Source organism: Lissotriton vulgaris, chromosome 1_1 (genome assembly GCF_964263255.1).
Source record: "Lissotriton vulgaris chromosome 1_1, aLisVul1.2, whole genome shotgun sequence".
NCBI classification, from domain to species: Eukaryota; Metazoa; Chordata; class Amphibia; order Caudata; family Salamandridae; genus Lissotriton; species Lissotriton vulgaris.
The window spans coordinates 372045701-372071942 of NC_141685.1; the positions used below are offsets into that span (position 1 = coordinate 372045701).

The window sequence follows — 26242 nt, forward strand, 5'->3', positions numbered from 1 at the left end:
TTAAGCTTAGGGAGAGAGGCTGCACACCACGACCCCCTTTCTTTTTCACGGTGCCCCCGGCCGGCATTTTTTTTTAAATGCGGTCCAGCAGATACACAGCTTTTTAAAAAAAAGTTATATATATTTTGGCCCTGCCTCTTTATATTATTTTTTTACAATTAAACTCAGCACGGGGCACTAAGTGCCCGAGTCCTGTAATGGCTGCCTGCAACACTTTTCTTCATGTTGCAATCATCCAATCAGAGCACTCACTCCCGCGGGAGCTCATTGGCCCAAGGGTAAAAGCCCTGTATGGCAATCAGAACGCTCTCTTTTAAAATTGGGTTTAAGGGACTCTTTTGATTGTCCCTCAAATCCATCCATCCAGATATACTAATATTTTTTTATCCTTAATGTCTCAAAAACTACTGAATAGATTTACATAAAATCGAACAAAGGACACTCTCTGGACCAAGCACTAGTTTCCTGCCAAATTTGGTGTATTTCCGTTCAGGGGTTTTTGCGGTAGCGCTGTTAAAAAAAAAAAAAAAAAAAAAAAAAAAAATGCATATATTAAAAGGCATGGGAGTTTTGTGTTTTGGAAACGTACCATTTTTCTCTCCCCCTGCTTGAAGGATCACCCAAAACGTTCAATAAACAAACTATGCAAAATAAAAGGTTACTTTTCGGAAACGTTTCATGAAGATTTGTCCAACAGGGCCAACGTTAATAGCATAACAAAAAAGTAATTGATATTGGAAATGCTGACCTAAGTAAACTACCCTATGGCAGTTGCCAATGAGTAAAATATTTTAAAAACACACACTCTTACTTTCAGTGGCTATGAACGTGACCCAATAACACATTATTTAGACCATCTGTATTAAGAAATGAGCATGCTCTCATCTATTAGTACAGGTCAGATTCCAATTTATTAATATAGTAGAGTTAAATTGACAAGAAAAATTCTGTATACTACTTCACAGACTGCACATTACTATAACTTTACACATTGTAATAACCGTCATAGATGGTCAAGAGTATAATTTTACCTTATTATACAAATTCACACTCCGCATTGGTAATAAATAGCACATTGCTTCCATCTTCCATTTCGGGGCCATGTTGCAAAAGTTGGGTCCGTAAACTCTTTAAATAAAACGCCAATTCCGTTTTTGCATGGCCAAAGAGCTGTGCCCAGTGGGATTCGGCTGTTGCAGTGGATTGGTCACATGCAGGGCCTGATCCATCTTATGTGTGTAGTATATGATAACAAATAAAACCGAAATTCGCACTAAAAACAATTTTGAAGGGAACTTTTGGTTAGCTTTACTCATATCACCTTTCCTTATGTAAAAAAAAATCGAATTCACTAAGGAAAAAATACAGCTAAAATGCAGTTATGTTTACTGAACAAAACGTATAAGTAACTACATTTTGCCACTTTAGTATTTAATAAAATAACTATAAAAAGATTTTACATTTATTTAAAACATGTCTTTATAAAAGTATTGGGTTTCGAGGACTTGCTTTGCAGGTAGGTCACTTCTCTGTTTTGGTAAATGGCAAATAAGAATACATTTGAAGCATGGATTGTGTCTTAAAGCACCAGTCGGTGGTATAGTTTCTGAAACATGAAATAAATTGCAGTTGTGCAAATAACGTAATCTCGGTTTGCCCCAATTTCGTCAACTGAAAATCTTACAAGTCAATCTAAATTATGTGAACTACTTTGGCTAAAGATGCTATACAATAAGCCATATTAATTGTAAAATATGTAAAATGTGTGACAGTTTATGCACAAACACACAACATGCAGCAAACCCTTAGTGTGCTTTTCTCCAAGTTCAACGAAATGCAATTAAATTGATGCATGTTTATATTTTTTAAGGACCAAAGTAATGAGGACAAGCACGCAGATGATTTTATAGTAAGTTTGAATTCAATATTTTACCTCCCTCCAGTTACCAAGAACATTGGAACTACTCTGTTCTGTCTTCGGAACATACTCACTTTCCGTTAGTTTACGGCACACATTTCTTGCTTCTTTGCTTGATCTAACATGTCTCTTTCCCTCATAACTTTCCTTTTACTTGTGTATTTTATGTCACAAGCCTTTTCGCCATTCATCTGCTCCATTAGAAAATATTCTGTTCAACTTTTATGTGCTCATGTTTTTACGTAGTTTGTTGTCAACCTTTTAATGTGAACTACTTACTTTGAGTTCCGTACATGACTTTCAGTCAGAATTGTGATTTTCCTTAACCACTGGTACATCATGCAATTGTGCAGCAAAACGTATGTGTATTCACTTTCAAAGTGTGTACCAAATTGCGCAGAAGACTGAAACTGTATTTGAGAATCCACACAGGAAATTCATTCGCTCAAGTCAGACATGCTAAAGTCATGAAAGGCAAAAAAACACATAAGTAAACTGCTGCTCTATCATGCTTGTTTATGGGGCATGTCAAGGTTAATAGTTGAATTGGAAGCAGGGGACAGTGAGTAAGTTCATGTCTTGTGGTTTATTATTGTCAAGAACACAACTAGACTCTAATCCTTTACTTTTTCTGTGACAATTAAAATCACACACTCGCTGTACCCCACCAAGGCTTTGCATTTTTTCATCCCTGTGATTTTTTAAAAGCTCTGTGAACAATTCTCCATGCTGGCTGTTCAATGTACCAGAAACGTGGTCAATCTACATGTCCAGCAGGTTCTGTGCAGCATCACAAGATTGACATATTCTCTAGCTGAGACACTTTTCAAATCTTTTTATTCCTTTCTAGGACCCAGGGGAATTATCAAAGAGCCCTGGTAAATGTTGGAAATTAGTAACTTTATGAAAGAAACAAAATATGTGCAAGCGTTATTGATTACTGCAATTTCTCTCTCTTTCTTTCTTTATCTTTGATGATCAGAGGACATTTAATAGCTTGAAGTGAGTGTTAGTCAAATCAAGTCAAAAGCAACGAATTCATCAGAAATCATAAAAGCGAACATTATAAAAAAGACTCCAGTAAACAGTTCTCATCATCATAAAATCATTCTATAAAATCATTTTTCCCTACATTGTAAAACCTACATAAGTTGGCATGGAATAGCAAATTGGAAGAGATGGAAACATTTGCAGGTACAGGAATGTAGGGCGACATTGTTTAACATTTTAATTGCAACATCTATTAAATATAAAGTTTTCTCAATATCCTATGAAATTTGCAAAAAACGGGAATACATAGTGCTTTGAGAAGAAATTTTGTCACATGGGCTTTTGGGTACGTTTTTAGACCAGGCATTTATAGTCGGCGGGGGGGGGGGGGGGGGGGGGGGGGGGGAGGGAGGGAACAAGATGGTGAAAGGAATCCTTTCTGAAACGGTTCAATAATAAAATGTTGTGGATTGAGGACAAACTTTAAATATGGTTGCAACAAAAAGGTAAGCAGTGTAAAAATTATTCCTAAGAACACAAGATTTAGGAAGTTCAACCAACAACCTTGCTTCCTCGAGCAGCATGAGGCACATTTTATTGAAATCTTTCCTTGTCACAGACTGCAATGTTTTGAGCCACTTAAAAATTCTGGGTGCCCCAAATCATAGCAGATCCATTTGACATTATTCACCAAGGTATTCGAGAAAAAGATGTCAATTCAATGCAGTCCTCATGCTCTTTATGGTTAAAAATAGTATCAGCACTGGTCCACACTTTATCCCATAAACTGATGGATCCGCTAAAGATAGCATCCCCAATTCTCAGTAGTAAACTTGGGATAGACCGCTCTGGGGAACTGCCAATAAAGTTCTAAAAAATACTTTCCCACAATTTGAAGGGGATTAGTATCACAAAAACGCCATAACTCCACCCCCTACAATGCTGTAGATACACACTTGGTTTAATATAGTGCTGATATTGAATTGACCAGCTTTTTACAGAGTTTATTTGCAAAGTTAGACAAAGAAGTGGTTGAGTTTACAAATGTAACTTCCTAGTATTAATTGCCACCTTCCAAGACCTGCTGTTTGAGAAAAGAGTATTTAGTCAAATCGTTCCAAGCAAAAGTAATTCCGGCCTGAGATTTAAAAGGTTTCTTTTGGCCAATTGGGTGTTCCCCAACATCAAGCTCATACCTAATAAAAAAGAAATCTAAGGATTTTTTGTTGCGAATAAAGCTTTGCATTACCATTGATCACAAAAGATATGCACATAAAATGTGTGGTATGGACTCCACTTTACAAGTACATAACCTACTTACCTTCCCAATTTGTGGAGCTTTTCACGTGGGAAGGAAACTGTGGGAAATGTGCCCTTTCTGCAGTGTCAACCCGAATTATTTTGCTTCTTTGCTGCACTTTATCCCTGCTAACCAGTGGTAAACATCTGCACTCCTCCTTCTAACATGTTAAAAGTTATATACTCCTGATTGGCATATTGAACTTACCAATAAGTCCCTAATTTATGGCACAGTTTACTCCGGCTTGTACATTAAATGTTACCAGTGGGCAGCAGCACTCATTGTGCCACCTACTGCAGTTACAATGCAGGCCTGCCAACAGTAGGCTGACTTTGCAGGCTTTATCTTCAAATTTGACAGGCCTCAAACTTTCTTTTAAATATCAATGTCAACCCTGAGGTAGGGATGTATGTCGTTACAACGCATACTTTTACAACGCATACTTTTACAACGCATACCTTTACAACGCATTTTTTACACCGCAACATCCATTAAAACGCATTCCATTACAACGCATGCCATTACAACGAATTCTTTGAAACTACCTTTACAATGCATTCCACTACAACGCATACTACATTTAGAACGCATACCATTACAACGCATACAATTACATTGCATGTATGGTAAGTATTGGATAGTGTGGGGTAAAAATTACTATTCTAACTCCAGGGGGTGCAGCAGTAGGGTAAGTGTTGAATAGTGTAGGGGTAAAAATTACTATTCTAACTCCAAGGGGTGCAACAGTCGGGTAATAATTGGATAGTGTAGGTGTACAAATTACTATTCTAACTCCAGGGGATGCAACAGTAGGGTAAGTGTTGGAAAGTGTGGGTATGCGTTGTAATGGTATGCGTTGTAATGGTATGCGTTGTAATGACTGGGTTGTAATGACATACGTCTTAGTGGTATGTGTTGTAGTCGTATGCCTTGTAGTGACATGCGTTGTAATGGTTGCGTTGTAATGGTATGCGTTGTAATGGATGTTGCGTTGTAAAAGTTTTGTTGTAAAGGTAGTGCGTTGTAGAAGTTGCGTTGTAAGTGTTGTTTCCCCTGAGGTAGGTCCTATTGCCCAAATAGTGTAGTCCATGGTATTTAACACTAGGACATGCCATAACACCTTATAATTGCTAATTTAGGATTAGTAACAACTAAATAAATTGTTCAAGGACTCTTTAATAGTTTGGCAAAATACAATTTAATGGTAGTCGAATTTTGTCCACCTAATACAGAAAGAATACTATAGAAAAGTTACCTTTTGCCTACCTAAAGCTTCTGGTGACCTTTCTGTAAGGATTCGACTGTCACCTGGCAGCTTGTTGGGTCCCCTGTGGTGAGGTGTGAACCTAGGACAGGAACAATGGGCCTTGGGTAGGGGAGGTTTTGTCCTCCCCTTGACAAGATGGCCTGGGGCCTTTGTCCAGACCCTTCGTGCACTTCAAAGGGGCCTCCCCTGTCAGAGGCAGATGTAGCTCACACCTAGGCCTGCCTTCCCTTTTTTCTTTCTAGTCAGCCAGCCACCTATCCCAGTGTCAAATCCTGCTTGAAGGTCACATCTTGCTTGACAGGTTGTGTTTTTTTTACATATAACATTTGCGGAGGCCTTCTCAGTAGGAAACAGAATGCTAAAACACTTTGTGTCTCCAATGTCTGGTTGCTGAAAGCTCAGCGAGCCACGGCCCGTGCAGGGTGGGGCGGGAGGGCCTGGTTGGGGGCATTTCGACGGTAAATGACAAGGGAAAATTAATTCATTATTTAATTTTCCCTCTGCATTGTCTCTCGAAATCCCCCCCTTACCCTTCCCCACCGCTGTTACCTGCACGGACCACTATGATTTCACCAGACTCCTGTCTGACTTTATAGGGGAGGTTACAGGGATTTTAGTGTTAATTGTAGGGGACACTATGAATACCATAGTACACTCCCCAGCCATCCCTAAGAGCTCAATATAGTGTGGGCAAAGACTTCGACCATCTTGAACTCTTGTACCTGCGTACCTCCGGTGAGATTATGCCCAGCGCCTGGGACCCTTGGCCCTCCCGCTACCTGGCGGTACACCTCCAAGGAACTCCTGACCCCGGATGCCAAAACAGCTGTGTCTCCTCCTCCCCACCACGATCCATTAATGGACCCATCACCTGTTGACACTACCACTTATCTTTCAACACAACCTATGAAAGACCCTGCCCACAAGACCAAGAACACCCCACAGCCACTCCATTGTAGCCTACTCAATGCCCGCTCACACTGAAAACATGCCACGGAAATCTGGGACACCATCACCACCCTCTCCATGGATGTTGCCTTCATCACTGAAACGTGGTTCAACCCCTCCTCGAACCCTGATATCACCACTGCCTCGCCTAAAGGGCTACAAGAAAAACATTGAGACCATGCCAGCAAAGAATGTGGAGGCATAACCTGTGGGAAGTGTAGGCTATTTTCGGAAGACCCCCACAAACCGTCCCTATATTGCCTCTACCCTGACCATAAACCCAGGGAATGCAAGTATTGCTGCACTTTTTCAGCTAAAACCCTCAAAGACCGGGAGGGTAGGGTGCTACTCTGGATTCAGAAGAGGAAGGCTGCTTCAGACTCGAAGTCTCAACCTGAGGAAAAGGCCCATTCTTCCTTAAGGAAAAGAAAGAAGGGCAGTCCCGCCTCACATCATGGCTGGTAGGTACTAAGTCCCAGACAAATCTGAACAATAACACAAGAAACCTCGGACAGAGGTTTCAAAGCCTTCTTCCACTCCTGCGTCTGCTTCTCTGACTCCTCTCAGAGACCAATCTTCTTGACCTTCGACGGCATCATCGTTGAAGATTGCACTCTCCTCAAGAAAACATGAGGTTCCTACACCATCAACGCTTCGTCTGCTACGCCGACGACGGTGAAGACATCAATTGCAGTAACAGCCGGAGTTTTGACGACGTCGTCAATGAGGCCTTCACGGTCGACGAGAATTTTACCATTGACCACCATTCCGTCGACAACTCCAATGACGATAGCCCCGCAGACGAAGGCCGTCCACGCACTGTTGACTGTGCCACAAACAATTGCAATGGCAGTTGCACTGTCATTGAACCCGTCGTTGGGACCACTGACGGAGGGAAAAAATCAGTCTCCTTCAGCCCAGGCATATTCAGGATTTCTCCAAGATATCCCCTTTAACTTCTTCCCACCTTTTGCACTTCCAAGAGTCAGATGAAGAAAGTATGTTTGGCCCTGCATACAGACAATCACAGTTAAGGGTCAAGTTAAAGATTCTGATGATGAGGACATTGATTATAATGATCCATCCTATTACCTGGCAGGGGAATTTTCTTTCGCAGCAAGAGATACGCCTGTCACGCAGAGGCCAGATTCCTTCCGAAAACGTTACCCTTATGATGATAGGGAGGAGGAGCATGATCATTTTAGGGAATCATCAATGAATGTTCCAGTGTCTCTGGTATTTGTTCCCCGTCATATGATTGACGACGATAACAGGTGTTTTCCAGACACAAGTACTCCTCAGAGGCCCGCTATTTTTCCGGGCCAAAGCACTCTCCAATCCACCAGGGAAAAGACCCTGGTTCCTCCTAAAGTCATCACACAGGATGCTCAGACAGAGTAAGGGGAAATACAAACGGACATCGACGCCAATGATGAATGGGATGACTACATAGGCCCATGCCACCATCTCATATCCCTCCTGCTGCGGATTCCCCTCCTGGAGATATTGGGGGGTTTATGATCTTCGAGAGCATGCCTCCAAATATTTTACCTGAAAGAAACACGTAGTAATAGATTGCTTACCTTAGAGTTTCCCCCAGGCGTCAGACTGGATCTGGAAAGTTTTTGTCAGCAGTACCCCTGCGCATCGGAAGGTGGCGTTGTGCGGCTCTACGTCCGTCGTTGGCATTGTATTCGCCGAGATGACTTCACAGCAGCTACTTAGATGCCGCCCTTTCGCACTGACGTCAGTTCTTTATTTTTTCGTGCCAGCAAGCGCAGAGCCGGAGAAGGTGGTACCCCAATTACTTTTTGACAGAGTTTTTTCGAGGCTTTTTGTCTCTCATTTTCGAGTCGATCGACTCCTGGTGCAGTAGGGATGCCCAGCTTCAAGTCCTGCGGGGACGGTCATCGAATGATTTCGGTGACGGACCCGCAACGTGTGTGTCTTTACTGCCTGGAGAGCGGCCATGACCCCATGTTGCGCTCCGACTGCCGGACCATGCCGCCGAAGACTTTGCGGGAGCGGTCCCGAAAGTTGGTAGAAGTCCGGCTGTCGGCACCGTGCTTCTCAAGGTCCTGGTCCTGTTGGAGGTCAAGGGTCCAGATTGCGGACCCTCCACCATTGTTTTTCAGGATCGAAGTCTTCGCACTCTGGGTCTATAGACGGAGCATTCAAAGAAGTCGAAGAAGCGCCATCGCTCTCCGATTTCCCCTTGCCTGTCGCACGGCACGGCTGACGGTGCGGGTGGGGCCTCCACCGTGGCTCTGGTGGAGACTACGCAGTCGGCCCCGGCCTACCTGCCCTTTCCGGGTCCGTCGGTGACTCCGGCCCTGCTGCAGGAATTTATGAAAGCCATGGCTCGCCTCTTTGGGCGGTCGGGCTCTGCTGGTGCACCTTCGGGCCCTGCCGGTCCTACTGGGGGTCCTAGCTCTTTACTACCAATGGCTCAGGCATCGTTGTCTGCTCCGGCGCCACAAGACCCCCATGAATCCCGGCTCGGATCCCGGTCCATGCCGGTTGGCCTTGTGACACCTCTACCGACGTCGACCCCGCCGGCACCACCTCTGATTTCGCCCACCCCACCGGACAACATCACCCCTGGTTTCAGCCCCAATGTGGATACGGCGCTGGACCTGCGTCCCTCGATTCCGACGCTGATGGGGGATTTCTATCCCTATGTCCATCCTCCTTTTTTTCGGCCTGTTCATCATCCTACGGAGGAAGGGGAGGGCTGAGAGGGGTCTGAGGACCCTCTCACAGCACAATGTGAGCTTGACCAGGACTGGGCAGAGGAACTGGGGGATGCCAGTGGTTTTGATACCTCTCCTGACCTTGGCATGTTAACTCGTCTTACTAAGGCTACGGAGGAGGGTGCAAGCTATGCAGTGGTGTTGCGTAGGGCGGCCGAGGCCCTCCGCCTCGAGCTCCCCACAGAGGCCATCAGGACTAACCTCCTGACAGAAGTGCTTCAACCGGCAACTACCTCCGTTGAGCCAATGCTGCCTTTTAACTATGCACTTTCGGACGTTCTTTTGGGCACCTGGTCCAGGCCCAACACAGGGGCTCCTGTGGATAGAAACGTAGCCCAATGCCATCGCCCGGCCCCGGGCGACCCCCTTTTCCTTTCCCAACACCCCACTCCTGAGAGCTTGGTTTTCCAAGCCTCTGCGTCCCAGAGCGCATTCCCTACCGCACCACTGGACAGGGAATCCAAGAAAATGGAGCAGTTCGGTAAGAAGATTTTTTCTTCCGCCAGTCCAGGGCTGCCGTCAGGGAACACTGCATGCCTCTTGGGCCATTATTCCCCCTCTGTGTGGGATACAGTGGCTTGTGTGCTCCCGCAATGGCCACAGGAGGCCCAGACAGTACTCTCTCAAGCTATTGCTGAAGGGAGGGATGCAGCCAAGTTCACTATCTGTTGTGGCCTTGACATCGCTGACTCGCTGCGCAGAGCAATATCCACGACCGTGGCATTCCTTCACCACGCCTGGCTTAGGACCACTGTTTCTTCTGGGGATGTCCAGAACACTCTGATAAACATGCACTTTGATGGCATTCGCCTTTTTGGCAACAAAGCAAATAGTGAGTTGGAGCACTTTAAGGACTCGTCGGCTATGGCCACATCCTTGGGCCTTTCTCCTTCTGCTTTTCTCTCCTTTCGTGGCCACGAAGGGGCCCCCGACACGTTCGCTTCAGATCAACAGGCCAGCGCAGCAACAGTCCCAGTGCGGCTGCGGACGTGGGACCCACTGAGGCGGGTCAACGGCCAGCGGGTAGGTCAGTCCACCTCCACCTCCACTCCAGCCACCACTGCTTCCAAACCTTCCTACTCTGTTTTTTCAGGCCCATCAAACGCCAGTGGGCGGCAGGATTCGCCGTCACCTCCCCCACTGGCGCACCATCACTTTGGCAGGCGGGTTTTACAAATAATCCGAAGGGGCTACTCCCTCCTCTTCGAGACTACCCCTCCAGCCATGCCATCCTAGTACCACTGCATGTTGGGGGATCACTTGGCACTTCTTCAACAGGAAGTTGCGGCCCTCTTGGCCCACAGGGCCATTGAGCGCCAGAAGTAGGACGTGATTGTTATTCCCAATACTTTCTGGTGCCCAAGAAGGACAAGGGCCTGTGTCCAATCTTGGACCTCAATGATGTCAATCGCTTCGTCTGGAAGGAGAAGTTCAACATTCTAACTCCGGCTCAGGTCTGCCCTCGACACTGGAGACTGGATGGTAGCGTTGAACCTGCAGGACGCATGCTTCCACTTTTCCGTCCTACCGGCCCACCGGCGTTTCCTGCGGTTTACGGTAGGCCACGAGCACTTTCAGTTTACTGTGCTCCCTTTTGGCCTTACCAGCGCCCCTCGGATGTTCACGAAAGTGATGGCGGTGGTCGCAGCTCATCAGCGCAGATCAAAGTGGGCTTGCCCCAGACAGTCGTCTCCCACCTCCAGACAACTGGCGACCTCCTACATTTGCTGGGGTTCTCCATCAATGTGCCGAAGTCGCACCCGATTCCCTCTCAAAAGCTCCTCTTCATCGGAGCGGTTCTGGACGCGGCACAGGTTAGGGTCTATTCTCCCGAACAGCGAGTCCTGGACATTCGGGCTATGATTCCGATCTTTTAGCCCTTGTCCAGGATTTTGGTCCGAATGACCCTGAGGCTGCTGGGCCTCATAGCCTCCTGCATCCTGCTGAACAATCATGCCTGGTGGCATATGCGGGCTCTGCAGTGGGACCTGAATTTCCAGTGGGGCAGCATCAGGGAAACCTGTCTGATTTACGTCCAGATCTCGGAGGGCACTGCACAGCAATTGCAGTGGTGGTGCATGAACCGTCATTGGTCAATGGCAGATCCCTCTCCCTTCCCCAACCGGAGCACACAGTGGTGACGGATACGTCCCATCATTCAACTGTGGGGAGAGCCTTGGTTAGATATATTCGCCACCGAAGAGAATGCACAATGTCAGCAGTTCTGCACATTTAAATTTCCAAGGCAGCACTCACTAGGCGATGCTTTTCTTCGTGAGTGGAGTTGCGGCCTGTTATCTCTGTACTCCTTTCCGCCTATACCACTTCTGCCCAGAGTGCTTAGGAAGATCAGGCTCGACCGAGCCTAAGTTATTCTTGTGGCTCTGGAATGGGCTCAAAGAGTTTGGTATCCCGAGCTACTCAGTATGACCATCGATCTCCCTGTCCATCTGCCTCCTCGGCAGGATCTCCTGTCGCAGTAGCTAGGGACTGTCTTCCACCAGAACCTGTCGAGTCTCCACCTCTTTGCATGGAGATTGAGCGGCGGCAGTTGATTCCTTTCGACTTGCCTCCTGAAGACTGTGATGTCTTTCAGGTAGCCAGGTGTCCCTCCACTAAGTTGGTATATGCCTGCAGGTGGAACCGGTTTGTGGCATGGTGCACAGCAAAGGCTGTAATCCCCTTTCTGCCCCTCTTTCAGAAGTCCTTCTGTTCCTTCTTTCTTTGGCCCAGCAGGGTTCTGCTCTGGGCACTATCAAGGGCTACCTTTCTGCTAGTTCAGCCTTTCTTAGGCTTCCTAATCAGCCATCTCTTTTCAAGTCCTCTGTTGTAAATAGATTCCTCAAAGGCATCTTTTCCCTCATAGTCCCTTCGTAATCCCACAGTGTGACTTGGACCCTGTTCTCATATATTTAAAGTGCGCTTCCTTTGAGCCTCTTCACAACTGTCCTCTTCGTCTGTTAACTTTGAATACTGCTTTTGTGGTTGCCATTACCTCTGCCAGGAGAGTGAGTGAGCTCCAGGCCCTTTCCAGCAAACCTCCTTTACTGTCTGTCCAACCAGGCAAGGTTGTGCTCAGAACACGCCCATCCTTTCTGCCAAAAGTTGTCACTGCCTTTCACATCAAGCAGACCATCACTTTGCACACCTTCTTTCCGCCTCCGCATCCTTCCAGAGAGGAAGAGAGGCTCCACCGTCTGTACCCAAAACGTGCACTCTCATTTTACCTGAATCGCACACAATGGTTCCGAGTGTATGACCAGCTCTCTGTTGGCTACTTAGGCGCCAAGAAAGGTCGGGCCGTACAAAAGCCGACTATCTCCCGATGGGACTTCTTGTATAATAAAGCATGTTATTCTCTGGCTAAAAAAGAGCCTCCGGTGGGGCTGTGGCCCATTCCACCAGGGTGACTGCTACCACTACGGCATCCCGCTCCTGCCCTGGTCCACCGCAGCTGTTGCTGTTTGTTGTGGAGGGCGGACCAGTGGAGCGAGACACGCCCCCAGTTAGAAATCTATCAAAGGACCCAGCCTAGGGCTGCGCGGCTGAAGTATTGCGAGTCGTGTGCATTGCTGGCTGCGCCAAGCGCTGTGTGCAATTTTTAAATTCACTCCTTAGTTGTTTTGAAACTTATTTTACCTTCAGTTCCTGCTCTCCTCTTCGCGCTCGCCTTCCGCTCCTGCCCTGGTCCACCGCAGCTGTTGCTGTTTGTTGTGGAGGGCGGACCAGTGGAGCGAGACACGTCCCCTCTGCCATGGCTCTTTCAGCCACATCTCCCTCAGTCCCTCGGGAGTATAAAAACAGGCACTCAACCTCGTGCGCCGCGGGCGCGTCGGCGGCGCACCAAAGGCAAGCCCGTCTGCGCCGGTCTGCGCACAGCCAGGCCCAGGGCACACGGACCATTGTCAATTCGCCAGCTACTCTCTTGAAATGTTAAAATTATTGAGACCTCCCACGCGAACTCTGCCCTCCCTTTGCCCCTACCACTTATGGCCGAATCATGAAAAACGTTATCTCTGCGCCCTTTACAAACATTAGGTCCTCTGTTGTCCCTAGCCTAGACCTCCCCGCAGCCACCAACACTGACACTGTTGGTAACAAGCAAACTCCCCTCCACTTCACTTACCTTAACACGCGCTCTTAAGTGAAACATCAACTGGACATCTTTCTGCTGCTTACGTCGGACAAACCAGATGTCCTCCTTCTCACTGAAATGTGGCTTACTCAGGATTCCCTGCCTGACATTCTAGCTGCTCTCCCGTCCCATTATTACATCCTATTGGCTATCCGAGCACCAGGGAAGGCGGGAGGAGGAGTCGCTGCCATTATCAACCAAAACCTCAAATGTATCACCTTGACCCCCTTGCACTCCCTGAAGTAGAGAACTTGGTTTTACAATTTAACACGGAGATTGGCTCCTTGGTGTTAGTCCTTATTTATCGTCCCCCCTAGTCAATACCTATAACATTAAGTGACCAAATGGCCACGCTGGTTATCAACCACGATAAGGTGCCCCTGGCTGGGAACCTTAACTACTGGTTTAATGACACCTCAGGGGGCCCACAGGCTGTTGAGTTATCTGAACTCCTATCTAACTTAAATTTACCAACATGTACACAATCCCACCCATGAAAAGGGACACATCTTGGCTCATATTTGGACACACAATGTCTCTCTATCCACCCCTGTTATCACGCCATGCATTTGGTCAGATCACCACCTGATAAATGTCACTGTCCCACCTAAGACCCGGAAAAAATACCCCCCCTTAGAAGGGGGCGAAACTAGGAAGTGGAACTCTTTAAACAAATCTAAGTTTATTGAAACCTTGGAGAACTCTGCTCCTACCCTCTGCGGCGATGTTAACATCATGGTGGATAAAAGTCACAGAATGGCTATCATCAGCTAGTAACATCCATGCCCCCATTGTTAAATTCTCTCGCGGTCGCCATCTTGAGGCGCACAAATGGTTCTCCACTGACTTTAATTACAAAAACTTGAATTGCGTAAAGCTGAGAGGAAATGGAGATCAAACTATTCAAATGATGATAGGAAACTTTTTGTAAATGCCCGTAGAGACTACAAGACAGCCATCTTAACCACTAAATCCGCTTATTTCTCCTCTAAACTTCTCAACGCTAACAATAAATCTAAAGACATTTTTAAAATTGTTAATGACTTATGTAATGACACCAGAACCTCCCCGATACAGACCCCCACTCAAGAACTCTGCAACTCTTTAAATCATTGTTTTCTTGACAAAATCTCTACTATTAAAAACAGTCTCCCCAACACTTTCAACTGGGAACCGCTGGAAGACCCTTCCAAAAATCAAAGGGTCTTAAACTCTTTTCAACCCATATGCACCAAAACCTTATCTGTACTCATGCCCGTGTCAAGTCTGGTTCTCCTGCTGATTATTGCCCCTCGCATGTTTCTAAAGAGATATTTACCATCTTCTCTCCGTGCGTGCTCCCCCTTTTAAATGAGTCACTTTCCCAAGGCAAGGTTCCCATGGCTTTTAAGGACGCCACAGTAATCCCTCTTATAAAAAATCCAGGGGCAGATCCCAGTAACCCTGTGAACTACCGCCCACCTTTCCCTCCTTCCTTTTCTTGCAAAAATCCTGGAGGCCCATGTAGCTATCTGCCTGTCTAATTTCCTTGAACCTAACCAAGCCGGGACATTCCACGAAGGCTGTGATTTTGGCGGTACTGGATACTCTCAGAGCTAATGCAGACAGGGGTGACCATCAAGCTCTGGTACTCTTGGATTTGTCGTCCCTGTTCGACATGGTCGATCACTCCATCCTGTCAAACCGTGTCGAGCAAGCCGGCCTGGGGGCCCCGTTTGGGAATGGATTAAATCCTTCCTCGCCGACCGCACTCAGGCAGTCAGGCTGGGAGAGTTTTCTGCCCCCAAACTTTCCTCCACATGCGGAGTCCCACAGGGCTCCTCATTGTCCCCACTGCTTTTCAATCTTTATATAAGACCTTTGATTCATTCACTAAAAAACAGAAACGTCACTGTATTTAACTATGCTGATGATCTTCAGATTATCTTCTCCCTCAGCTCTCCTAATGCCGTAAGCGAGTTTCAATCTACCATGCTTCATATCCAGCGTTGGACGGATATGAACCATCTGAAACTCAACCCTGGCAAAACAGAGCTGGTTCTGCCTGGGAACAGCAAGTACAATTGGAGCCCGAAATTTTGGCCGCTCGAACTTGGTCCCCCCCCCCCCTTCTTCCTCCGTGAAAAGCCTGGGTGTCAATATCGATGCTGACCTCTCGCTTCGCGGACACGTTGGCTCCGTGATCTTTTCTACTGTCTATCAAATGCAGAAAATAAGGAAAATAGCTCACCTGTTAACCCATTTTGCTCTAATTCAGGTGGTGATTGCACTTATTCTCTCACAGCTTGATTTCTCTAATTCGATCTAGCTCGGCCTACCCATTGGTTTGCAAAAAAGGCTTCAATTGGTTCAAAACCAGGCAGCCAGATTGATATACAAACAGCCTAAGTGGTCGCCAGTCAGACCTCACCTGGCACAACTTCAATGGCTTCTGATAGCTCATCGAGTATCCTTCAAGACGGGTTGCCTAGCCTTTAAAGCCTTTCACGGAAACAGCCCTAGATTCATTAGTCACATACTTACCAAATATACCCCCCCGGCGTAGCCTCCTTTCAGCCCACCATCTTCTGCTTAACACCCCGTCTTTCAGACTGAAACATCAGGGAGGGTGTAGTTTCTCTCATCTTGCTCCAAGATTTTGGAACTCCCTTCCTCTAGCTTTGGTAAGTTGCAACAATCTCCAATGCTTTAGGAAATATTTGAAGACATGGCTATTTGAGCAAGCGTAAGCCTAGTATCCTGACCGCATCTGACTTCAGTAATCAGCGCAATGAAACCCTCGAGTGTACGTGCGCTTAATAAATTCTTACTAACATAACATAACATTGGGACATGGTGTTCCCTCACAAGACATCTGTCAGGCATCTACGTCGGCCTTGTTGCACACTTGTACTAAGCACTATTGCCAGGACAGCCAAGTCTGGAGAGACATTTTTTGGGGCCGTTCTGTTCTCCGGGTTTTCCTTGTATAATCTTGGTTCGCAGACCCACCACCGGGGTGGGTATTGCTCCGGTATCTATTCTAAGGTAAGGAATCTTTCACTACTTGTTCTTTTCAGATGAACAAGTTACTTAATTTCAGTAACGATATATCTGAAAGAAAAATTCATTAGTGATAGATTCCTTACCGCCCCACCCATCCTCCCCGTTCTGCGAACTGATTTCTAGGGTTAAGGTCATCCCTTTTAGGGCCCTAGTTTCAATGCACCAGTGGTCAGTATCTTACATGGCTCTGCGTTCCTGGCACGGAAAGTAGTGTACAGAACAGACATCAGCGCATATGAGCGGCGTCTAAGTACCTGCTGTGACGTCATCTTGGCCACCACCATGCCAATGACGGACGTGGAGCCGCACAACGCCACTTTCTGATGCGCAGGGGTGCGGCTGACAAACTTTCTGCATCCAGTCTGACGCCCTGGGGTAAGGAATCGATCACTAACTAATGTGTTCGAGGAATGTGGGCTGCTGAATTCATATCTTGTGATCCCAAAGAAGGTTCTAGAACCCAAGAAGGTAATCGACCCGAAGGGCGTTGAACCGAAAAAGGCTGTACAGCCTAAAGGCGTCGACCGGAAGAAGGCCGTCGAGCCAAAGGGCGCCGAACCAAAGAAGGCTGTCGAGCCAAAAGTCGCCGAACCTAAAAAGGCCGTCGAGCCAAAGAAAGCCACCGAGCCGAAGGGCGCCGACCCGAAGAAGGCCGTCGACCCAAAAAAGCCTGCCGTGCCGAAGGTCGCCGAACCGAAGAAGGTCGCCGACGTAAAGGGTGCCGTACCGAAGCCTGTGGCCCAGTCGGAGAAGGCTATCGAACCAAGTGCTCCAAAAAGGCTGGTCGATCCGAAAAAAGCCATCGACTCGGACAGTCACCCGAAAAAACTTGTCGAGCACAAGAAGCCCGTCAAACCGAAAAACCCGGTCGATCTGAAATCAATAGTCAACCCGAAAAAGGGTCCGAACCAAGAAAAAGCAATAAGGCACCGAAAGTCGTCGAACCAGAAAGGGTTATTGACCCAGAGGCAATAGTCGATCCAAAACAGACTCAGAAGTCAAAGACACAGCCACGGACAGTAGAAGAAGAACTCTTCCATCCAGATCCAGGCAAAATGTATATTAATCTTGAGACTGGTAGAGTCCCAATCGTACATATAAAGAAGAGACCACTGGACACGGACTCTCATTCCCCCATTCCTTTAAAGAAGGACTTTGGGACTTCTCCCTCTAGACCCTTGATTCCTTTCTATCCCACTATGCCTACTACGGCCTTTGCTCCTTACTCTCTTTCTCACTATGGGGACAATGAGGGGAACACAGGGGAGGATCCTCAGCTTGATTATGATTTTCCAGAGGATCCTAACCCCCAAGATGAACCATGGGGAGAGTCAACTGACCCATATGACACGCATCCCATCCCTGACGTATCCTCATACCCAACAAAGCCGTCACCTACTGACGACACTATTGTCTTCAACCAACTAATAGATAGGGCAGCGCAGTACCACAACGTAGACATGCACAATGACCCTATAGACGAAGACTTCTTGTTTGACACATTACCTACTTCAGAGAAAAACTTCAGAACACTTCCTATGCTAAAGGGGGTATTAAAACACACGCCTGACATATTCAAAGATACAGCCAGAGCACGCGTAATCAATCCCAGGATTGAAAAGAAATATAGAGCAGTCCCTACAGACCCTACCTATATCAAATGTGAATGTAAATGTATAGGCATTTATATAGCGCACTACTTACCCGGAGGGTCCCAAGGCGCTTCGACCGCTGCGAAACCCTTCCTGGCTTCCCTGAGAAATGGTCCCTTAATGGGTATCTCCAGGGTGGGACCAGGCATCCCCAGCGGTCTGGTGGGGCCGTTAGTGAAGATGAGGCAAGCTAATGCCCAGAGTTGCCGAGTGTGATCGCTGATCAGAGTGGGCACCGAGGCGAGAGAATTATCGAGTCCGCTGACCCTGGTCCAGAAACCTGCCGCGCCGGGAATCGAACCCTGGTCCCGGGCCGTCCTCTGCTCTCGGGTCTGCCGCCTCTAACCAGTGAGCCACACTACTTCAGAGGCCAGTTACAATTAGACTCACTGGTAGTGGCTAATGCACGCAAAAGGGCCAACTCTCAGACAACAGGAGAGGCTCCTCCTCCTGATAAAGAGTCCAAAATACTAGAGGCCTCGGGTAAAAGGGTAGCATCACAGGCCTCCAATTCATGGAGAATTGCAAATACACAAGCTCTGCTAGCTCGTTACGACAGAGCACATTATGACCAGCTTGAAAGCTTAATGCAACACCTGCCTGAGCCTTTCAAAGCCTAAGCTAATGACCTCATACAGGAGGGGAAATTTATTACAAACGCCTCCATTAAATGTGTGCTTGACGCAGCTGACACTGCAGCCAGGTCTATTAACACTGGCGTTTTACTAAGACGACACGCATGGCTTTGCATTTCATGCTTTAAGAACGAGGTGCAGTCCACCATTCTTAACCAACCAGTCAACCAAGACTTCCTTTTTGGCCCTGCAGTCGACACCATTTTGGACAAAATGAAGGACACAGAAACTGCAAAATCAATGGGTGCATTGCAGGTTCAGCGACACAGAGGTTCCTTTCGACGCTCCTCATACAGAGCAGCTACACGGGGCAATACTTCACAGACCTCATCTACATACAAAGGCAACACCCAAGGTTCCTTTAACAGCAAAAACACCAGAGCCTCCACTGCCACAAAACAGTGACTTCATCACGCTACCTCTAGACCACCTAACAACGGTCGGAGGCAGACTCCAACAATTCCTACCTGTCTGGAACGCAATTACCACGGACAGGTGGGTGAGACAAATTATCCAGTATAGTTATTGCCTACAACGCACTTCTACCCCACCAAACATACCACCCAGACAATGTCCTATGTCTAAAGAGCACATCACCCTGCTACAACAAGAGGTGAAATGCATGCTGGAAAAGGGGGCCATAGAGCCAGTCCCTTTCCAACACCAAGGGACAGGAGTATACTCCCTATACTTCCTTATTCCCAAGAAGGACGGTTCCCTTAGACCAATATTGGACCTCAGACCCCTAAATCAATACATACTGTCGGAGCACTTCCATATGATCACACTACAGCAAGTGCTCCCGTTGCTACAGCAAGGAGACTTCCTAGCAACATTGGACCTCGAGGACGCGTATTTTCACATACCCATCCATCCAGCTCACAGAAAAAATCTCAGGTTCTGTAGTAGGGGATCTCTGTGTATAGTCATAATCTAGTGAATAGTCCCGCCCATGTGCGTGGACCCCGGCAATCAAAAATAATCTCTTAAGTTGTCAAATCATGCAGACCCTGCAAGACACTTAAGAGAGAATTTAAAGACAAATAATGCAGCCTATATCCACAGGCTACACTGTCCAGTACTTCAACTAGAAATTCCACCAAACAACACCACACATAACCCAGCCTGTAGTTTCTACCATAGAGAAACTTGCCTCCACCAGTAAAAGACTCTGGAATGATAGAGACGAAGGCATGGACAGACAAGCCCCATAGGCTGCCATTATGTGGCTTAAATAGGATACTGTGCCTTTAAGAGAACTTTCCAGAACTTTCTCCTAGTATTCCAGAATGCATAGCAGGTCCCTCTTACTTTCAGTTCTTTTTTCCAGCTCCTGCTAACAGGACCCTGGCATTGAGCTCTCCCTTGTTTCAAGGGTTTATTGGATTTTTGTCACTTTTGTGTATAAAAGTGTTTGAGTTTAGCTTTCTTGGTGCTTTTCTTCTCTCCTGTGTGTTGGTTCAGGCGTTTTAGGGCTCTAAAATGCCTGGTCTTTTTGACAAGTGCCCAGCATGTGGAAGGAAGAAGGCCAAGAGTGATCCACACGACGTCTGCATCGTCTGTCTCTCTGAAGAACATGTCCCTGAAGACTGTGACATCTGCCAGCAGTTTTCAGCAAGGACCTTGAGGGACAGGCTGAAGATTAGGCTTTCAGGCCTTGAAGAGAGACGTCTGCAGGCTGCAGGTGGGTCTGGGCAGGCTGGGAAGGTTCCCTCTGCCTCTGCTGAGGCCTCTGGGGGGGGCTCCCCAGAGGCAGGAAGACCAGTAAACGGTCCCGGTATCCGTCGGCGTCGATTGCATCGACGACGACGTCGAGAGGGATGACGACGGTGTGTTCCCCGTCTCCCCGGGGCTCCCGGTCGAGGCGTCGTGCCGACTCGACGTCGAAGGGCTTGGAGAGGCCGCCGTCGAAGCCACCATCGACGGCATCGTCGTCCTCATCGTCTGAGTCGACCTATCCACGTCAGAGACGAAGCGACAAGCATTGGCGCTCGCCGTCGAGGCGACACCGCCGATCGCCGTCGAGACAACGGTCGACGTCGAGAGGCTCCTCGACGTCGAGGACCTCAAGAAGGAGGAATCGACGCTCGTCGTCGAGAATGGAACGTTCGACGTCGCGGAGGCGGCGTACGGCGTCACGAAGGAGGCGTACGGCGTCACGAAGGAAGAGGTCGACGTCGCGGAGGCGGCGTACGGCGTCACGAAGGAAGAGGTCGACGTCGCTGAGGCGGCGTTCGACGCCGGAAAAGCGACGCTCAGCGTCGAGAAAGAAGAGATCGGCGTCTAGGAGTCGCTCCACCTCTCCTAAACCGCGCAAGAGGGATTCTGGCCCCAGAACTCAGACTGGATCTAGTGGAGGATGCAAGAGGAAGCGATCACCTTCTGAAGGGGCTGGGGCTGGATCGCAGCCCCCTTCGCCTAAGGGGTCACCGGGCTAGGTGTACTCGGTGGTATACACACCATCTCGGCCTAGGTCGCCACCTCCGCCTGTACCTAAGGAGGACCCTCCCACCAACCCTCCACTTCCGCCAGGCAGACCACTACCACCGCTTCCACAGCATGGGCCTGCCCCTCGGTCGGTGATACCTCCGGTCCCCCCGCCGAGGTCCACGTCGTTACCTCCCCTGCCTACACCTCCTAAGGGGACACCGAAACCTAGACCCCAGGAGGAACCAAGGAAGACTCCCCCACGGAAACCTGTGGAGCGGCCACGGGCTGGCAGATCTCGCTCTCGCTCTAGGAGGAAGGAGCGATCGCGCCACAGATTGTCCACGCGTTCGAGACACCGCCATAGGAGGCACAGATCTCGCTCTCACACAAGGTCCTCAGGGACCAGGGACTACTCTCCGACCTTGTCGGGGTCACCGGACACGTGGGTGTCTCCAATTTATGACCTGGTGGCATTCCATGATGTCCTTTTAAGGGGCGCTGTAAAGTTGGGCATATCCTTGACGGTGCCTACACCTAAGACTTCAGTCATTTTCGAGACGTTGCATCAGAAACACCTGTCTCGTCCACTGCTACCTCTGGTGCCGGGCCTGGAGGAACCGGCCATGGCCCTTTTCCTCACCCCTGCGGTGACGAAGGCGGCTCCATCGAGATTGCTGAAAAAGTACCGGGCTCCCGATTCGGACCCGGCCTTTCTAAGGGGCGGAACCTCCTCCGGATTCTGTGATTGTGACGGCGGCCCGCAAACAACATGCCACCACCCCGTCATCCACGGTTCCCCCGGATAAGGAGTCTAGATGGATGGATTCAGCAGGGAGGAAAGTATGTGGAACATCGGCGACCTCTATGAAGGCTGCGAGTGCCACGGCGTTGTTGGGACGCTACGACCGCGCCCTCTGGGACTCCCTCCAGCAGTTTGCGGAACACTTACCTCGCGAGAAGCGGGAGCACTTCCAGGAAGTGCTGAATGAAGGGATGCTGGTGGCGAACCATATTATCAGCGCTGCAGCAGACTCCTCCCTGTTAGCGGCACATGGTTTTTGCCATGGAGTTAACCAGCGACGTCACGCCTGGCTCCGTCTTACGTCCCTGAAACCGGACGCACAGCAGAGGGTAGCCAACCTGCCATTCTCTGGCGAGACCCTCTTCGGGAAACATGCGAATGACGAGATGGCCCGCATGAAGGCGGAGGCTGAAACGCTCACGGCTGTGGGTCTGGAGAAGCCTAAAGACACGAAGAAATCGTACCGCCCATTCCAACGGCAGTTCGGTGTGCAAGGCAGAGGACGTGGCCAAGCTTCGGGACAGTCGCAACAACAGTTCCGTAAGCCGTTCCAGAAACGCCAGAAGGGCAGAGGAGGCCAGCGGTCGGCTCTGGCGACCAAGGGCCAGGGCGGGTCTAGGCCCTAGGAACCTACTTCCCCCGGATCTGTTACCCACTCCGGTAGGGGGAAGCATTCAATTTTTTCTGGCAGAGTGGAGAAAAATTACTCGGGACAAGTGGGTGCTGAATATTGTTTGCAATGGATACAGTCTTCGGTTGACAAGCCCGCCTCCAGCGATTCCACCGGTCAGCTCGCAGTTTCAGCTGCGCGAGCTTCAGGCGGAAGTGGATATCCTGTTAAGGAAAAGGGCGATAGAAGACGTACCTCTGTCCCAGAGAGGAAGAGGTCTGTACTCCCGGTTCTTCCTGGTTCACAAGAAGGACAAGAACGAGTTCAGGCCCATTCTGGACTTGCGACAGGCAAACAATTGGATTCGCAGGGAAAAGTTTTGCATGCTGTCGTTGCATCAGATTTATCCTCAGTTGCAACAGGGAGACTGGCTATGTGCTATAGACCTACAGGATGCTTACTTCCTGCTTAGTTCCTGCGGTTCCAAGTCGGCGCCAATCATCAATACACAGTACTCCCATTCGGACTAAAGTCTGCGCCGAGAACATTCTCGAAGTGCATGGCTGTGGTATCAGCACACCTACGGAAAAACAAGGTGTTTGTCTACCCGTACCTGGGCGATTGGTTGATCATGGCATCCTCCTTCTCGGAAGCGCGAGCACACTTCCAGAAGACGTGCGTTCTCTTGAACAAGCTGGGGTTGCACATCAACATGTCCAAGTCTGTCCCGACTCCGGTCCAATGCATACAGTACTTGGGAGCCTCCATCAATACGCTGTCAGCAAGCGTGTCTCCTTCGGAAGAGCGACGATTATCTCTCCTTCGGAAGGCTCAGGCTCTTATGACAACTCCATCTACAACAGTGAGGACGGTGTCTTCTCTACTGGGATCGATGGCCTCTTGTATCTTCCTGATGCCACACGCACGGCTGCACATGAGACCGCTGCAGGAGTGCTTGGAAGATCAGAGGAAAGGATCTTGGGACGACAAGATACGACTGTCGCTGCATGCTCTTCAGTCTCTGAAGTGGTGGTGTTCAGCGGAGAATCTCCTCAGAGGGGTTCCCTTTCACAAGGACATTCCTTCTCAGACTGTCGTGACGGATGCTTCTCTCCTGGGATGGGGAGCGCACTCCGGGAACCTACAGATTCAAGGAACGTGGTCACCGATGGAGGCCACTGTGGAACAGGAGCCCATATTACCATTGATGCCCAGGCTGCTGGCGCAAGACGCCTCTTAGTTCCCATTCTGAATAGTTACCAAATAAAGAGACGGGCGCTGGAGGCAGGAATCACAAGAACAGAGTTTATTACTCATGAGGAGAGCCTGTCATTTCAGACACGAAACAAGATGTCATCGGGAGGTGCTCCAACAAGTGAGCTGACACATCTTCTTTTATACCTTACAAAACACTTGGCATTACAATCACGATATTGTGAAACAAGGAAAAGACATCCCCATAATCCTCGTGTCAATCCTACCCCACATATGTTCACAATAGGGACCCTTGACCTGCTGATAAGAGGGGACGCAGCTAAGTGTTCCGCCAATTTTTAGGATGTGTGCGCCTGATCGTAGCCCGGGGTGTGGGGTGGCCAGGATCAATAGTGGGTCCTTTGAAGAGGAGTGACTCCATACAATAAGCAGTAAACAGTATCTCCTGGCTTAGGCGATGACCTCAGACATGTGTGGACAGTCAGTCGCGGAGGGAGGGTTTACTAACAGAGGGGTTATTCATGAAAGGAAAGGAGGTGCTGGTCAGGCGCGGCCGTGACTCCCAAGGACAGGGTCTTGCAGAAGAAGAAGGTTTATGACTTGCCCGTGTGAGGGAGAAGGGGAGGGGGGAAGCCAGGGTGTGCACAGGGACAGAGTCGCACAGAGAGAGGTCTTATGACCCGTACATGAGAGAGCGGGGGCAGTCAGGTGCAGCTGGGGAGGGCTATGTCAGCTGAGGCGAAGGATGCCTCTTCAAGAGGAAATGGGGGGTTTGCGTGGGTCAAGCAGAAGGGTTGCCTTTCAGGGCAGGGTCGCGCAGAGGGAGAGGGTTTCATGGTCTATGCATGTGAGAGAGGGGGGGGGTTCAAATACGCGCAGAAGGGAAGCCGGTGATTCTAATGAGCGGGAAAGAGGCCAGGGTGCCTAGAATGGCTGTCATGTACATATGGGTACGGGCTTTTACTGGCGGAGTGATGCGGTCAATATTTTATGGTATTCATGGTGCTTACAGGGAGAGGAGTGGGAAAAGGGAAATGAACGTCGCTTATGTACATCAATTTTTCTGATTTTCCACACCACGTATCACATCAATTTCCTGGAACTCAGAGCTGTTCACTTGGCACTGAAGGCCTTTCTTCCGTCCTTCCAGACCAACTCTCTGCTTGTACAGATGGAGAATACCACCACGATGTATTACCTCAACAAGCAGGGGGGCTCGAGATCACGCACTCTGTCGCAGGAGGCGCAAGCGATCTGGCACTGGCTCCTAGCCAGAGGACTGACGATAACGGCTACCCATCTGCCTGGTGTGCAGAATGTTCAGGCAGACGCGCTGAGCAGACTGGTTCAGGAAAACCACGAATGGGTCATAAACGACGAAGTACTAGGAGAAGTCTTCGCAAGGTGGGGAACTCCAGACGTAGATTTGTTCGCCACCGCCGAAAACAGCAAATGCAGAGACTTCGCCTCCAGGTACTACCAGCCGGGGACACTGGGGAATGCGTTATGGATCAACTGGTCGAACAGCTTTCTGTACGCTTTTCCTCCCATTCCCCTGATTCTAGCAGTGCTCATCAAGCTGGCCCGGTCCAGGGCTCGGATGATACTCATTGCCCCGGAGTGGCCCAGGCAGTGGTGGTTCACGGACCTGCTTCACCGGTCTCTCATTCCTCACATTCGGCTGCCGTGCAGGCCGGACCTTCTCATGAAGTGCGGGGGACGGATGTTACACCCCAACCTCTCGTCTTTGAGTTTGGCGGCATGGCTCCTGAGATAGTGCAATATGGCCATCTGAATCTGCCTGCGGATTGCATGGACATACTGAAGGAGTCTAAGAGACCTTCCACTCGGACTTCCTATGCTTGCAAGTGGAAGAGGTTTTGTATCTGGTGCCAGTCTAAGAGCCATGACCCGACGACGTGTAAGGAAGATGTCATCCTTCCTTACCTTCTACATTTGGCGCAGTCTGGACTTAATGTTCATTCCATTAATGTTCATCTCGCCGCATTGACTGCCTACAGGAAATGCCCTTCACAGACTTCCTTTTTCCAGATCCCTGTGATCAGATTTTCTGGAAGGATTGAAGAAAGTATTCCCTCCTGTCAGGCTTCCTTCGCCTTCATGGGAACTGCATGTGGTGCTGTCCAGGTTGATGAAGGAGCCTTTTGAACCTATTCATAAGGCTTCGTTGCAGCACCTGTCCTGGAAGGTGGCGTTCCTCGTGGCCATTACATCGGCCCGCAGGGTGAGTGAAATTCAGGCGTTGTGTTGTCAAGAACCTTATACTGTATTTCATGCTGCTAAGGTTGTTATGCGTACTCACCCTAAATTTCTTCCCAAGGTTATTTCTGATTTTCATGTCAACCAGTCCATAACTTTGACTACGTTTTTTCAGAATCCTTCATCTCCAGCGGAAAGGTCTCTCCATTCCCTGGATGTTAGGAGGGTGTTGAAATTTTATCTGGATAAAACCAAAGATATTCGTAGGTCTGACCAGTTGTTTATTAATTATGGATCAGTCAGGAAGGGCCTTGCTACCTCT

General features: G+C 48.8%; 1 protein-coding gene across 8 annotated transcripts in view; it reads left to right on the top strand.

The window, feature by feature from the left end:
• The window catches only part of OSBPL9 (oxysterol binding protein like 9), a 1205712-nt gene that overhangs the window by 524747 nt on the left and 654723 nt on the right, over positions 1–26242 (top strand). For 4 of the 8 annotated variants that reach the window (XM_086952425.1, XM_086952427.1, XM_086952429.1 and 1 more), the window contains one exon: positions 1871–1909. The exons of the other annotated variants lie outside the window; for them this stretch is intronic. In XM_086952425.1, coding sequence (XP_086808551.1) covers positions 1871–1909 — 39 coding nt within the window. The remainder of the gene's footprint in view (positions 1–1870; positions 1910–26242) is intronic. 8 annotated transcript variants of the gene reach the window in all.